This window comes from Stegodyphus dumicola, chromosome 9 (genome assembly GCF_044657685.1).
Source record: "Stegodyphus dumicola isolate Sdum_Otavi_A_Nest chromosome 9, ASM4465768v1".
In the NCBI taxonomy this organism is placed as follows: domain Eukaryota; kingdom Metazoa; phylum Arthropoda; class Arachnida; order Araneae; family Eresidae; genus Stegodyphus; species Stegodyphus dumicola.
The window spans coordinates 114782930-114800222 of NC_140776.1; the positions used below are offsets into that span (position 1 = coordinate 114782930).

The 17293-nt window shown below is 31.0% G+C and overlaps 1 protein-coding gene across 1 annotated transcript in view; it reads right to left on the bottom strand.

The window, feature by feature from the left end:
• Nucleotides 1–3906: 3906 nt before the first annotated feature.
• Nucleotides 3907–17293, bottom strand: part of LOC118184471 (thyrostimulin beta-5 subunit-like) — a 101551-nt gene continuing 88164 nt past the window's right edge. Inside the window, exon 3 of the mRNA XM_035354144.2 lies at nucleotides 3907–15570. Coding sequence (XP_035210035.1) covers nucleotides 15307–15570 — 264 coding nt within the window. The 3' untranslated portion in view covers nucleotides 3907–15306. The remainder of the gene's footprint in view (nucleotides 15571–17293) is intronic.

A 17293-nucleotide genomic window follows, 5' to 3' on the forward strand; every position in this document is an offset into this window, starting at 1 on the left:
TTTATGAAGATTCAGTTAAAAAGGACAAGTAGCAAAACCTATTATGGAATATGGATTATACTTTTTTTTTAAATTTTAGCTACTATTTTTAACGAAATTCCCTCCTGAATTTAGCTACTTTTGCATGTATCTAGCGACATTTGAAAGTGAAAGTTGACATCCATGGATATTCTGCTGTTATCAATAATAGCGCGAACTGGAATTATGTTTCCTTTTGAATTACAACATATGCTATTGTAGTTGTTAATAACACAGTTTTTCTCCGTGTCAATAGGCAACTTGGTGGATTTTTATGAGAACCATCTACATTCTTGTTTATAATAGCATCACTGAAAGTTTTCGTTTTAGTTTTGTCTAACTGTTGATCGATGACGCCATTGCTGAGTAAGTGATGATTATTATGTTTACAATAATTAAAAACTGGCGGCATAACACTTTCAGTTTATTGATATTACTTTATGTTTGCTGGTTTGTTCTTGCATTTTGTGAAGTTCCTTTTCAGTGATATGAAAATGTGAAGCTTTCTGTACAAGAAAGTAAGATTTTTGTACTTTTCATATAATTTTCCAATGTGACACAAAATATGTGTAACAATGAGATATTAATAGTGTTTAATTGTTACTCATAATTAGGGGCGTAGCCTGAATTTCCATAAAGGCATGCTGCTGAACACCCAACGTTTCGAAAATTATATTAATAAATAAAAATTAGAATTACATGTATTGGAAAATTGAAAATTGTTTTTGCGTATTAATATGTTGTTTTTAAGGTCTGATTTAAGTTTTTTTTAATTCATATTAGTGGTCCGCCGAATATAAAATTATATATATACTGGTCCGCGAAGATCTTAGGTTTGACGACCGCTGTTTTAGACAACTCAGCATATAGTAATGTATCTATCCTGTGTTTATAATAAGCTAACTGGTGGCACTGTGCTTGAAGAAATTTATGAATACAATCTATTGCTACTCAACAATGAATTCTTTTACTTGTATATGATGGACTGTAAAACCTTGCATGGTAGAATAAAAATGCATACCGGTTACCAGAAACAAAAACAAAAGCCCATCACAGATAAATGTCCATCTCGGGTGCATTTTATTCCTGAAGAAGAATAGTCATGCGTTTAACAGTTAACCATCCTATTCATTGATAGTATTATTATATGTTTCACTTATTATAACTTAGGTATGTATTCTATTCACAATATTTCTCTGAACAGTTTGCATTAAGGTTTCACATCTTTAAATTTCGGATTTAAAGTTCTTTTTTATTAATAATCCATTTGATAGAGCCGAATCTATCGGTGACCGAAATCTAGCGGTTAATTTAAACGTTTCATCATTTATCTAGGTGACTAGCTATTGAGAGGTTTTTGTTCGTACTCGAAAAGTGACACTACTGCTACAACATATAAGCATGAGTCAGTCAGTTTTCCCTCTGACTTATTATATGTATGTAGACCACGTTTTTGAGAGATTTAAGGTCACTCCTATATATTTAGAGTAGGTGACCATAAGCAGTTTAACGGAAAAATTGTAGTTGCTTTTCAGTCTTGTCGCTCCTCTTTTTTTTTCCTGACGATAGAGAACACATCTTATTTGTTTATTGTTCGCACACTTATCCATGTTTGAAAGTATTGTTGCTCACAGCAGTCGCGAATTCCTTTAAGTTTCCTTTTTATCCTTGCAGAATATTAGCATTTAAAGTTGAATTCATTTTACTGATATATAACTCAGTGGTCTAAAGCACAAACTGCATGCGGGACCAACGCACGGTCTGGAAACAACTTACTGATATTTTGTTTTTAGAAAAATGAAAGATTTTTATCAACGAATTAAAAAACATTTTAAATAAATTTTAAATTTTGCTTTACTAAATTTTATCGAAACGTACATAAACAATAATAGTAAAGTCGCCAAAGAGAAAAATTCAAATTTATACATTTTCTGATTGAAATCTTAAATCTGGTAGCTGAAAGACATTTCTGTTGGTTTGAAAAATATAGTGATAATAAAATATTAAATTTTTAGACTGACACTGAATGAAGTTTATTCTAACATGTTTAATTGATCATTAACCCTCTGATCGGCAAAACCGTATATATACGGCTTAGAATATTTTTGTGACGTCTTTAAGAAAGAAACTATAAATACGTGCGTCGTGGAATATGTCCAAAAATTTATAGCAATATATTAAAAGTGCATAAATCCGGGTATTAGTACCAGGTGTAAAAGTATATAAATCCAGCTATTAGCACCAGGTACGTGAATCAAGAAAATACCTCTTTCTCAGAGCAGTTTTGGGAAATCTGAGCATTCTTAACAAATCCATGTGCCGGCCAGAGCATTTTAAATAACTTACTTTAGTTTAAGATACAAATAAACAAATTATAAAAACGTTTTAAGAGGAAATGTTCCAAGAATTTGAGAAAAATAATGACAGCCTAGTCTTGTTTTCTTATTTATTAAATGATTCTTCCAAAATACAGATGTTTTGTATATAAATAATGATAAACTTCATACTGCAGCTTGACGCTGGATGACAAGAAATTACTAGAAATTACCTTCATCAGAGATTTTCTGTCGATAGGGCTTTTTTTATTAATTTTCAGCTACGAAAAAAGCTATTCGAAATACAGTTATGTTCCCAAGCAATATGATTATTCTTAGCTAAAAAAATTCGTAACTTATCTTATTTATTTTTTGACAAGTTAAAATAAAGGCTAATAAAATCTGAATCTTCAAATATTTGAATAAGATTTATATCACATTGTAAATTAATTAGCTTCATTTACAGAATTTATGGTGCATTGCTGATGTTCGTTTCTGATGGTAATAAAAACAATGCAAACTCGGACTTAAATATATCTTGAAAAATCTTTGCAGCACTATATTTGAAACAAATAACGTAACTGAAGTGTATTCGCGGGCCGCATAAAATTGCTTTTGAGTTCCCATGCGGCCCGCGTTGCGCCAGTTGACCCACTAATGTAAAAGGTAACATGATTTTCAAATAATGGAATTACAATCGAAAATATAAACTTATGGGATAGTATAGATAATGTAAGTTGTGTCAGATGTGCTGTAGAGCCTCAAATCAGAACTGCAGTTTTTACTTCCTTGCAGGAAGAAAAGACAGAATTGTAATCTCGAAAAATTTCGCTTTTTAGATTTTACCTGAAATATCCATTTTTAACTTTCCTAGATGCATTTTGAATAGTTGCGACATAATGTTTGTACAAACGTATGTCCTATAACTGAAAAACGGTTGGTCACAAGATGTCCGCATCTCGTATTTGGGCTCTTATAGTATCTAGTTGTGCACCTCCCTTTTGGGTTGCAATCAGCAGTGCCAAGTAGACATATCACTCGAAAGGTTTTTGAACCTGTTGTAATAATGCAAATGTAAATTCAAAATTTAGTAACTTCCAGTATTTGGTTTGCGTTAATTATTTCGTTGGTAGTTATATCATAATAATTAAAAAAAATAGTATTAGATGGGTAAGACGTACCATTTATTTAAAGTATAATAAAGGGACTTTTACTCTATCCTAATATTTCAGGTACGATCATTTAATTAGGGATTGTATATATATCTGATGTTGATAAAAACTAATATTTCAACATTAATTTATTTGTGTAAGTGTCCGCTTTATTAAGGAATTGGAAGACAGTATCTCACTTTCGAATGAAATAAGTTTTAGTGAAGTGCAGCAAAAAATTTGTGTAATTTAATAGCAATTGTGTTGTGTGTGCTTTTAATTTATGTGCAATTTAAGCGAGGTTTCTATTAAATTGTGCAATTTAATATGCGTACAAGCAAGTGACGTGGAATGTGTCACTTCTTTCTTTCCTTCCACATCGGATTTTTTTTAAAAAATGAGTTAGTTGTTTGAAAAAGGATTTTAATAAAGGAAAAAAAATATCGAAGCTGAATCTTTTTTCTTTTTATTGATCAACAAGGAAAGGATACATACATATACATTTTTATATTTTATAAATCCACTTAAAACATAATAAACGGACTAAATGTAAAAAGAAAAGCGAACTTTCTTCATTACATGGTAAGTTAGACATAAATAACTCTAATACCAGTTGGAAAGTTTCTGATTGTCTTATGAAACCATAAATTTAGAACACTAGACGTGTTTTTCTTTCGATTACATCTAAATGTTCTAATTCTCAGAAGTTTCATAACGGCACATATATTATAGAAAAATTATATTTTTTTAATTTTTTATACCTGGCAATTATATACATATCTTAAGTTATTCAATTACGGGAAAGGAAAATTTTATTGCATTGCAAAAATTAGAGATGGAATAGCATAACACATTTTATATGATTTATTTATTTAATATTTATTTAAAAGTATACAGAGAAGCACAAAAATAGTGTCAGTTAAGATTATCATATTGACATTAACTCGCAGTGCATCAAAAGCAAAACTAACCGGTAAAAAGAACTTGAATACTAACCCAATTTTCTAATCAGAAGATATACTAAAACTCGAGATGGAACTGGTTTGAAAGTAGAGAGTTTAAATTGGTAGTACACTTAATAAAAAAGTTAGGTCTTGAAATGTCATTCTTGACATTAATTAGAAAATATTTTTGCTGCTGTTTGAATATGCGTTTTAAGCTAAGAAAAAATGCTTATTTATTTTCATTATACATGGATTATTTATTTAATAATTTATAGCAGATTAAAACGTTTTACTCCCCTTCAGCATTTAAAATATTACAATGATTTTTTATACTTCTACATAAATTATAATTAAGTATTTGTGTAGAAATTTTCAAGGGACTTAGGCACCATCTACAGAATTGCATATTATTACTGAAAACTTCATGCTAAAAAACTATAATCAATTTTTTTAACTTTAAATGTAAGCTCCAGATTATTAGTTTTCAATTATATAACTTAGGAGGGAAGTTATGTTTTTCAAGTTTTATTTTTTAAATAATGATAAAAGATTTTTCAGAAAGCTTCAGAATATTATTGGATTCATACCAACGAATGTATTATGTAACTGAATATTATATCTGAAATTTCACAGTTATGAAAATTTTACAAAAATCTAAATATTATTAAAAAAGGTGAGCCATTGCGTTTATTTGTGCTGCTGTTTTCATTAATTCATTTACAAACTGAGCGTTTAATCTGTCTTAATTTAATTTCTTGTAAAGCCCAATAAAATACTTACTATCTTGTGAGCTTTTGAATTTGCGCACTATGTGTAAGAGATATATTAGGTTCATCATTTATCAGGTAGAATAACTTATTTCGTAAGATAATTATACATTAATTTTAATCAATTAATAAATTTTGGAAATTAAGTTTTATTGTTGCTTTGAAAAGTAACTCGTTTTTGTGGAAATCTATGGGCGAAGGGAATTTTGTAAAAGAAATCGACACTAACTTATCCTTACGATGAAATTAGTAATATTTTGTTTGGGCTTTATCTTTACTTAGCTTAGAATACCTTTACTTAACTTTGTGTTATTCGGAGGCTAGATAGTATTTCTCCCACAGCTTTCACTACGTTTAACAAGGACTTTTCGAAATGCATCTATTAGCATCTATTAAGATTGGAAAATCTACTATAAAAACTGGAAAATTGGCGGGGAAATCCTCTCCGTGTTATTCAGTGAGATTATTTTACTTTTTCGTTCTTGTTTCTCCACGAAATAGTCTTAGAACCCGGTTAAATTAACTGAAGATTCTACCGTGCATTTTAGAAGCTTGCACAATTAAATATCCTTGGCAGTAAGGTAATATTTTGAATTTGAGGAAGCAATTGAATAAAGGATATAAGTTTTCACGTGGTGCATTTCATTAAAAAAATAACGAAACATAGATGTTTTATAGAACCTTTACAGGATTATTTTAAATCGTAAAGTCTCGCTTTAAAATGCACATTTAAAGATGCTTTATTTCTATAATGTGCAAAGCTAATACTGAAAACATTATGAAAACTGTATTACTTAAATTAGTTTTCTGGATGAAATCAACGATATAAAAGATTAAATATGTAAAATAAAAGTTTCCGAATTTTAGGATTTCACGGAATGGAGATCTGATATTCCGTGTTAATTATTTGTTTTCTGCCCGACGTGCAAAGCATCTTTTAAAAATTTTCAGTCGGAAACATACTTGTATATCTGTCTTTAGCGAGAGATCATATAATTCTCAAAATTTTACGTAGATAAGATCCAGTTTCCCTTAGAGAGCCCTCAATATAGGCATTCCTCCCGTTAGTCAGATAGCCCTCGTGTGCTTTGCCTTATTTAAATATGGTTAATATGCATGTATGTAAATATTGGTTAATATGCATGTATGTAAATATTGGTTAATATGCATGTACTCATATGTAGCGACGTTTGTATATGCAGCTGCAGCAGAAGTACAAATTTAAAAGAAATATATCCCTTCAAATTTAGTGATATATATTTTAATTAAAGATAACTAATAAAGATCTGATCGCAAGGTTTTTCCATAAAATTTAAATCGTGTATGAGTTAAAAATTTCATAAATACTTAGCGTAAAAGTCTGAAAAAGAATCAAGTTTTGTAACTCTACTGGGTTTCAGAGTCATCATTTTGTATATTTCTGTTTTAAGAATAAAAGTCTGTATGCTTTTCAATTTTTTTTGTTCTGTAAATTAAACTTTGGTAAAACAATAATATTGTTAAAAGAATATATCGTTAAAGAGCTTTCTTTGTTTTTTTTAAATGAGTTCAAAAGGTTTCTTCAAAAATGAAAATATATGTTTTAAAGTTTAACATTAAAACGCATATTATTACCCAATCACGCTATTATAAAACATTTATTTTTCGAAACCTTTTTTAACCATAAATTTAGTTGATATCTTCATATGTGCTATTTGACAGTGAATTGCCTAGGGTTTAAACATTTTTTAAACTATGCAACCGAAACGGGATAACGTAAGTAACAAAATTTTAATTTTTGTAAGCAGCAAAATGAAAAACCAAATAAATGAAATTATTTTGTGCAGCACACATTAAACTGCCAAAAAATAATTAGAAATGATAAACCAAATAAATTATACTATGCCAATGTTATAATGTTTTTCGTCAATGCAACAAGTTGAAATACGCTTGGAAAGTTAAAAGAAGGACTCTTTTAATGTCACGGAGTTAAGAAATAAGAGTAAAATATTTGCATTTATGTTTGCGAACATTCGGTTATTTATAAGCTTCTGGGAATAAATGTCCTTTCTGATGCGTTAATTATCTTTCCCGAAAATGGTAATAAAATGTAGCTCTCGGTAAATATATGTGCTATGCTTTTTCACGTTATTTACATATTTTATGTATTCTTTTAAAACTACAAAGAACTTTTGAAACAATTTTAAATATGTGTTCGAAATCTTTTTTTTTTCGGATCAGACTATAGATGGCTATGCCGAAGCAGCAGCTAAATTTTAATAATATTGCAGTTATTTGTCTCAATCCTTTTAAGACAGAAAGCTTTCCCAGTGTAGGTGGGAAACATCTCCCGAGTGAACTAAGTATCCTGTCGGCGGAAATGTAAAGCTGAAAAGTAAATAAAAACTATTTTAAATTTCATGTCAAAGAAATTTGTATAGGGTAGCTAGGGGCTAGTTTTAATAGCAGCATGCACGTTTTTAAAATTTTTGATCAGAATCTTTACTAAAAACAATTGTTATGATGGGTCCTCTTGCGTATGTACAGTCAGTGCTCCGCCGAAACAGATAGTGAGGGGTTGCGTTCACGTGCTGCATATTAACTAGTTTTAGGGAAAGAAGTATTTCGCAAATTTTGATATAAAGTAACTTAACCGATCTTATTAAAATGGCTTTACCTATTCCTTTAATGTATGTATTAAGTTTTAAAATGCTGCTTCAATGTTTTACTAATCAATGTATTTTTTTATAAATCAACAAAAATGTTCTAAACCATAGGATGGGACAAGTTTTACAGTGATATAACTTGCTCCGAGATCTTGATTCATAAAGTTAGACTTTTTTATTTAGCGTTTCTTCCCCAAAATAGAAAAAAAAACAGTTTTCACCTTATGTTTTGGTTATTTTTGTATTAAATTAGTTACATTTCATTGCTCGTTTGAAAGGTAATTTTTCTCATCGTTTAATGTTATCATTTGGTTAATGTTATCAAGATAGCCGTGGATAAACATGATTACATTAAGGGGTACTCACTGTATTCGAAAAAGGAATATTTTAAAAGGTGGAAATTAAAATTTGAAGATTATGTGTGGAATATATTTAGAAACCATAGATCAGTTGTAACTGCAATAAAATGCAGGTTTTTCTGGTTTTTCGAAATTTACTGGAAGAAGTTATATAAGAGTTTTAGAAATTTATATAAAGAACCTAGTTAGTCAAAAGATATTTTGATATGCAGTGTGAAATTTATTCAGACCGATGTTCCTTTTTCGTTTGCTGAATTCTTTTACTAAGGTGCACTGTTTAAAGCTCAACCTCTCCAAACTAAGGAAAATCTACTATTACTTGGAACGGGCTTTGAAGTACTAGTGTATTGTTGGCGAAAAAAGTATTTTGTATACAGAGAGATCTCATTTTTTATATAAGCTTTTATTTATTTCAAATCGGGGTGTTTTATTAATGGAACTGTTGTCATTGATTTTAGCCTATTTTCTGATAAGCTATCGAGTTCAAATTTTGTACACGCACTGTTTGTAGATGAAACAGCAATGTGGTGAAGCACTTTTTCAAAATTCGATTTAGATTTTTTTTCATTTAACGTTTAAACAATTTTCCGCACATATCTTTATTTAGAAAGCAAACTAAACATATCAGAATTTTACTGTTTACATATCACAGAATATAGAAAAAAAGTCTTTTCATCAAAGTTTTATGTAAATTTTAACTAAATATCTGATTTTTTGAAAATCTCTCGGTTTTTATATTATTTGACATTTATAATTCGAAAAATTTAACATAAAAAAATATATCGGATAAAAGGTTTTCAATTTTTCACAGATTATAAAACAGATTTATTAAACTGAGTTATACTAATTATATATTTGTTATTATACTGAGTTATACTAATTCAAAGGGATTTACAAATTATTCGATCACAACCATGGCGTTATACACTAAATAATTGAAAAAAAAGTCATTTTTACTTTATTGATTCTTATATACATTAGTCAATCTCTAAAAAGTGATATCCATTTCGGAATTTTCTAGAAATTCTCTGATGAGTCTCCATGCTATAGACAAGACCACTTGAATGTCATCCTTGCTCATTTCATAATTGTCGTTTGCCCGTAGGTGATTCCGTAAATACCGCTGCAGATGAAATTTTTTGAACGATTGGACAATCGTTTCCATTTTTAGATTTGGTTTTCATTGGTCGGGAAAACGAAAAGCAGACATTAAAATATAAAATTAAGCAAATAATAACCTTCTGTTCGAAGTATATTTTATCCAAGACTGCATCGATTTCGATGACGCACAGGTGGAGGTCCCTCGTCATCGGGAAGAAGTGGGCTGGAACTTAAGTCACTAACTAAGTAACATAAAACTCTGTGAGTGTGCAAAGCCTCAAATGCAATCACAAATTGAAGAAGTTTTCAGGATTATTTTTACAGATTCAAAGTCAAAACTGTGATTAAATTTATAACTGTGATTAGGTATCGAAGATTTGTTTATTTCTTCTCTCCAGACATAAGATTCTTGCTCCTTGATGCAAAAATTTAAATCTGTTTTAATTTAGCCGCGATATATCTCACATCACGTTAACAAGATATGCTATAAATTTCCCAAGAATTAAACTCAGACATGGAATATTTATAAATTGAACAATGGATTTTATTGATAGGCGAGAAATTGATTTGAAAATTGAACTAATGGAGAAACCGTACAATTTTGTAACTGACAAATGGAGAAAGCGTAAGCACGACCAAGCTCTTAATGTTATTGCTAATAACAGCGGAATGCCTTCTTTGATGGTAAGATAAAAAATGCTTAAAGACTTTACCAATAATGATGGGAGAAAATTCTCTTCCAATGGCAAATGATTTTAAATAATGAAGTTCATTGGAAAATAAACTTATACTTCTCAATTTAATTCCGTGTGGCAATTTAGAATATAAATTATTCTTCACCTGCTTCCACTAAGTCTGATTAACTCCTATAAAATAATATTTCTCTCGAAATATGCCGTCCTAAAAATGTAGCCCCAGTGTGGACCGCCTCTTCATTTTTTAGTTATGCCACTACTACTTAGAGCATAACAAGCGTAAATTTCTGGCAGATAATTCTTATCTAGTACTGTTTTGTAGGCCAATTTCAGTTGGCGATATGGTTGCCACTAATACACACTTCTTTTTGATGGCAGGAACCCATTACTTTAAAAATAGTCCACTGCTTACTGTTTTGTAGAAGATAGATTACATATTTTAACTTTTCTTTCAAAATGCAAGGAAAAACTACAGCAATAACAAGTAGTTTATATTCTTATTTATAAAAATAAAATAATGAGTCGGGGTTACATGAGGCGGAAGTGCAGGTAATTTCCGAAGTTACGTCACACTTGCCATAACTGTAGCTAAATCGCATTACTTGGAGACTGTTTGACAGTAGACGGGATGATACGTAAGCATGAAAATTGTTTCATGATTGCATAGAATGATTACCATAACTGAAAAAAAGTGAAATTTGTCAATTATGAAAGCTGTAAAGATGTGCATGTGCGAAATCTGGGAGAACTGAAAAAAGAAACATTTGTATATAAAAGCACCCTTCTTATTCTATCATGCTTTATTCTCCATTTTTTGAACGATAAGAATTTAGCACTAGCTTTCAAGTTCGTATGATAAATTTATCTAAGCTGTATGAATTTGTAGTGATTTGTAAGTTGGATGCATTTGTTGTGAACGGCCGCTCGCAAGCGATACTCTGAAAACTGCAGAACCACAAATGAAATATTCAGAAAAATATGTAAAAAGCACAAACTGAAAGTTTCGGTACCCTAGTCACAAGCCATTGTAATACGCAAAGCAGGCCAGGCTTTTGCCAAACCTCTCTCTCTGAAAATCGACAAAGGAAGAATTAAAAACGTTACCTAAGAGTCCATATTGACCAAAGCAAAATTTTATCCATTATCTCAAGGAGATCCAAGACCGCACTCACGAACTAGCACACAATTTAAGGCAAATGCTTGGATAAACACTGGGACTAAACCCCTATATTACGAAAATTTTATATCATACCGTAATAACCAAAATAGTTACTTATGGCTCCGCCATTTGAAAATACCTGCGGCTGAAAGCAAAAGCAAAATTTTATCCTCAACTCAAAGGCAGCTTACTTTATGCGTAACTCGCGAATTTCGTACAACTTCAAGTGCTGCACTCAGCATCTTTGCTGGAACAAACCCTTTACATCTACAAACAAAATATAAAGCTTACAACAATCATGCAGTTAAAATAGAACATTTCCTTTAATGGCCATCTTAATAAAATTATAGAATATAAATGCCGTCTCCGTACCTACAACAGAGATCTTGCTGTACCGTATATAAAGATAAAACTTCAACGAGAAACAGCACAGTCCATCAACAACAAAACCACAGCATTCACGGATGACACAAAAATAGATGGACAAGTTGGAAGTGCAGTGTACTTTCCCATGCGAAAGAACTTCAATAATTGTACAAAATGATAGGGATACCTAAAATCCAATAACAGATTTCATCAGGCAGAAGTTTCAGCCATAAAAGCAGCAGTGAAAACTGAAAATAACCAGAGAATCTCCCACCTCAGAATTAAATCACAGAGTCAGGCAGCAATATTATCACTTCTAACTCAGTCAACAAGTCTTAAATCGAGGTTCGAAATTAATCAATACTAAAAAAATACGCAAAATACAAAAACTTGCACTCATGTGGATAAAAGGCTAGAATGGTAACTCAGATTATGACGCTATAGATGTACTTGCAAAGAAGGTAGCATAAAAGCAAACTGAAGAATCCTTTGATGTGCCATTTTCCCAAGACCTACCTGAGGAATTTACTAAATATGCACATTCAAAAGATCTGGCAAAAAGAGTGGGACGAAGCTATAACGGGTCTTCACAGGCCCACTCACTTCCACTCAACAACAGGCCTCAAAGCTAAAATGAGAAAACAAATATCGCTAATTTATCACTGAGTGGGTCAAGATTTCAAACTTAGTCATTAAGTGCTTCAAGATGGAAAAATCAAAACTTTTCTTCCCCGTATGCTTCAGACAGCAATACATTTTTTTAAAATGTAGAAAATCGCTCAATTAATAATTTTCAACTATTTTCATTTTAAAAGAGCGGAAGCAGTTTGTTTAATAATCTGTGAAAATTTCAAAACTTTATATCTGCTACATTTGAGACGCTGAAATTTTAAATCGTAAATGTCGAACAGTCTAAAAAATTGAGCAATTTTAAAAAATCAGAAATGAAGTTACAATTTTCATACAAGTTTCATCAGAAAGATTGTTTTCCACTGTATTCTATGGTGCAAACAGCGAAATTCTGATGCTTAATTTTTTGTTTAATTTTTGCTTAATATTTTTGTTAAATAAAGATATGTGCCAAAACGGCAGACACAATCTTTCCCCTCTCCCAACCATAATATTCTTAGGCTTGTTGTGATGCTTCTATCAGACAAGTGAGATAAGTCACAGCCACCACAGGATAAGTAATTCTAATAATTCTAAGTTACTTTTGCCATAGACGTTATGTAGGAGCCTCTTGCAAAAGACGAAAATATATGCAAACATTCATCTAAATACAGAATGAAAAAACTGTAAACCGAATTAAAAATATCTCTTCACCTGATTGCTTTGTCATTGGCAAACAGTGCATGTACAAAGTTTTAACTCACTAACTTATTAGGTAGTAAGTTAAAAATCGATGACAAAATTCTACTCTCAGTAAAACACGACGAATAAACTAAATAAAGACTGAGAGGTCCCCCCTTTGTATAAATAATATGCTTTGTTTTCGCCTACAATACGCTCATATTTTACAGCCCCTCCGAATAAAAATAGCTTCGTCTAGTTTGGAAGAGGCCGAGCTTTAACTGGGAATGTTGGCATAACTGTATAAGACCAGTTCTTAGCACCTATATTTTAGATTTGGTTATGTTCCGAATTTTTTTGTATATTCTTGAATATAATTATTATTAGTTTCCATTCAGTTGCATTAATGTTCTGAATTCTTTTTTTTAAACTTTTATGTATTTTAAAATTTTGTTTTGTTGATTTATTCTTCTTAAATAAGTTACCAAAATCTTAAATTAAATTGTTGCGTCTGATAAAACATTTGAAGTATATAGATTCGCAAAATGATTTGGCTATTAAAAGTCATTATTATTAATCTTTATAAAGCTAGCATAAATTGCAGTCATACATATCATATATGCTCAGCAGGTAAGGTTTATTTTTAAAATATACAATGAATTCTTTGTCTAATGCCTAATCTAACCCTGAATTATGCAAAAAATTTCTACCATAAATGTAAATTGTGTTTAATAAATTTCAAAATTCAATAATTTTTCTGCATTAATTTTAATTGAAAAATCATTTAAAAGAGCTTAAATGCAATCAGCAAAATGAAGGTTTTTTCTTTTTAGGGTAGCAGCTTGTTAGGATTCCCAGTAGAGTGACTCCCGATTATCCGGTTTGCGGGTTATCCGTGCGTAGAGGCGAAGAAAATACTGACAATTGCATTAGTCACGAGACAAAGAATGACTTCTGTTGAAATTCTGTTAGATATCGTCACCAAAGTTAAATCGAATACCATAATAAAATAGCACTTCAAAACAAACGCAGTAAAATTCTGAAAATATTCAAAAGTTCTCAAATATTTAAAACTAAGATTACTGATTTATAAAAGATTACTGATTTTATAAAAAATAAACGCATAAATTATGCATGAAAATCGATAGTTTGGATTATCCGTATTTTTCAGTTGCCCGTTCCCTGCTTCCCTCGCATAAGGCCGGGTAATCGAGAGTATACAGTATATTCCACTGGTCTACATTTATGTAAAAGTACTATTCATGAATTAGTATGCTTAGGAAACTTAATATATTGAAGATACGCAGTTAGAGGTGAGAAAAATGAGTACACATTTATAGCATATAAAGAAATATTATATCAGAAAATAAAATTAGCACAGAAGCTTTGATTAAAAAACTTCAATAAAAATGACCGACTTGACAAATAAACAAAGTATAAATATGATGGATGAAAAGCAGAGAAAAAAGAAATATGGTATGAATCTTTACAACATATGGGTTATTACACAGAATAATTACTCTCTTTAACTGTGATTGTGCCGCTTTACAATAATTTTTAAGAAATAACAATAACTACGCTTAAGGAGTAATCGGTCACAAGTAAGTTAGAAATTCGCTTTGTTAGATAACTGCACCAGTGGTTGACACAACTGAAATATGGAAATTGTTAAAACTAGTTTATAAACAAGCTTGTTTACGTGAAGAATGAACAAACTTAACTTCTCTGAAGTACTTGCTAAATTAATTATTCTCATTTAATATCATCAACAAATAATCAAAAAATGGTGAGATAAGACATAAAGAAACAGGAGAATAAAAGTGGTTTTACATTATTAGCTTCTTTATAAATTTGATTGTTTTTGATTACTTTATACACTGTTTTTTAATTTTCAACGAGTCATTGATATGTTACTTACGAAATGAATTCGAAACTACATTAATGGATCATTAGGAGCAAGTACAAGGTTTAATTTCACTGTTGAAATTATAAATGTTTCTTCAAAGATACATATACCCAGTATATTTTATGGGACAGAAGTAAGAAATGAATAAATACAAATGAAAATATTGCAAACGAATTATAATTAGCTAGTTTTAAGGATTAACATTTGTATTTATATCGACAGAAATGGGTTTAATAAACCTGATGGTATAAAAATAAAGTTCTAATTTATTTAAAATATCATAATATAGAGCTTGTTTAGTATTGCAAAAAAGTTAATAAAACAACAAGCAGGTTTGCATACGAAAGACCATACTATCAAACTGGATAATAATTTGATCATACTGAATGGCTCTGTCATCAAACTGAATAATTGTTTAAGATCAAAGATAATAATTAGTTATGCTTGTGTCAATCACTGGAGTCGTTTCCATCTCACAGACTTAAACGTTTCTTTAAATGACGTTTGCTGATCGAAGTAGTTCTATTTCCGAAATGCAGAAACGTCCAGAAACAATTGGGTTCAATGTTCCACATACACAAAGTATTTTACTAGTCCGAACCTTCTAGTGACGGTTTCCGAGTCAAAGCAGGCAAGTTGTGGCTGGTAGAAATATGGTTTTTCCAGTCGCAGAAAGTGTCGGAGCTGTTGCATGTGCTGCAGGAACAAGTTTCGGCCTCATAATATTCATAGATACGCAAATGAGGATCGGCACCTGGATCGCAGTTGCGCAGTAAGACTCTTCGGAGCTTCTTCTGGTCATGTATGCAAACTGGGTGAACAGATATTTTGTAGGGAAATCTCCAGTCAGGTATCTGAAAGGAAAACATTTCTTAATTAGAAATCAAAACTCTAATTCACTTTTAGACATTTTAGTAAGGCAGTCGAGAATGCCCCACGCATCTCAGAATATCCTTAGATATCCTATTAAATTCACAGTGTTCTGGCACATATGTGGGTTCTCAATGCCCCGAAAACACTGGTACACTGCAGAAGAAGACTGCTGACCTTATTGCCAAGAATAATTTCAGTCTCTCAGCATTTAAATATCCTCTCTCCAGACGCTTCCACTACGCAACAACCGCGGACAGCATTATCCACTACGCAGTTTAGTTAAAAAAACAGGACAGTCTACTTCCATTACAACGGTGGAGGGTCTAGAAGAGCAGACTGCCCTATGAAATTTCTGAATTTGTTATTATCATCCTGTCTTTCTTTTTAAACAAACCTCCTTTTTTAACTAAATATGTCTAACAAGAACGTGTCTACTAAACCTATAGTTTAATAGAACTACTGTCGAATAAAAAATCCTACTAAATTAAGTGCTATATTCGATTTAGATCAGTGGAAAGAAACCTTCCAGAAGCCTATTTTTCGTCTGTATACAAAACTAGTTCAGGCAGTCTGTATATAAATCAATTATTTGTAAAACCCAATTCAAAAGTATAGGAAAGTATCGTAACAAAAAAAAATAACATTAATACATTAACTTCTTGACTTCAGATGTCCACATATGTGGACCTACAATTTTACGCTGCTGGAAAGATTCCAGTACACTTGCATTCAATGGCAACCTGATTAGCACGTACCGGGATGTTTCAGCTTTTCACTTTTATCGTCGGAGGACAGCGCAAGTTCATAGTTTTGAAGAAATCAGAGCTACGAGCTGATTTTTGTGAAAAAAATGGCACTGTCGAAGAATCTCTGAAAACGTAAGTAATAATTAATTAATTAATTACTTAATTAATGTTTATAATGAATATTTAGAGCTACTTAGGTTAAAGCTTTTGTTTAAACGCGATTTTTTATGGCAATGCATGGAAATGTGTATGAGCCCACATACGTGGACGTTAGTCTGTTAAGAAAATTAGGTTGAATTGTCACTGGCATATTTGTTTTAATTCTACTGAATTTCATTTGTTATTTATGAAGCTTATGTTTCAGAAACAGCCCACCGACAGAATAATTGATTATATACATCTGGTATTTAATAGTAATTTTAAATTATTGGGATTTTACAGGGTGCTTTTACCTTTTTCTTTATTTTTAAATTAAAATGTAATTTTCATAATTTTGGACTTCTATAGACTGCAAGTTATCATCCTGAGGATCTCCTGTTTAAGGAACTGTGTCCCTAAAGATGTCCTGAAGATGCGGACTCTGTGATGTCGTGAGGACTTTGTCATTTAAATTCTGAAGGTAATCATATTACAGTTTTTGTCATTTAAATTCCCAACATAATCATGTTGAAGTTTTCAGATGATTTACATCATAAAGCTGAGAATGTCTATTTTCCGCTCATCAAGCAAATTATAATTTTTCGAAAATGTCTTCTAGGTAGGATGATTTTGGAAAGTATTGAGTTGAAATATTATACAATCGAGATGATGGAGTACACGAATATTCAAGGATGTCCTGAGGATATGATAAGTAGTTAAGTATTTTAAACCCTCTTTACATTTTTTGAGTACCGGTGGTACCTAGTGAGAATGTCCTGACAATACACTGGGATGTGACGTTAAACATTCCCGAGGACGT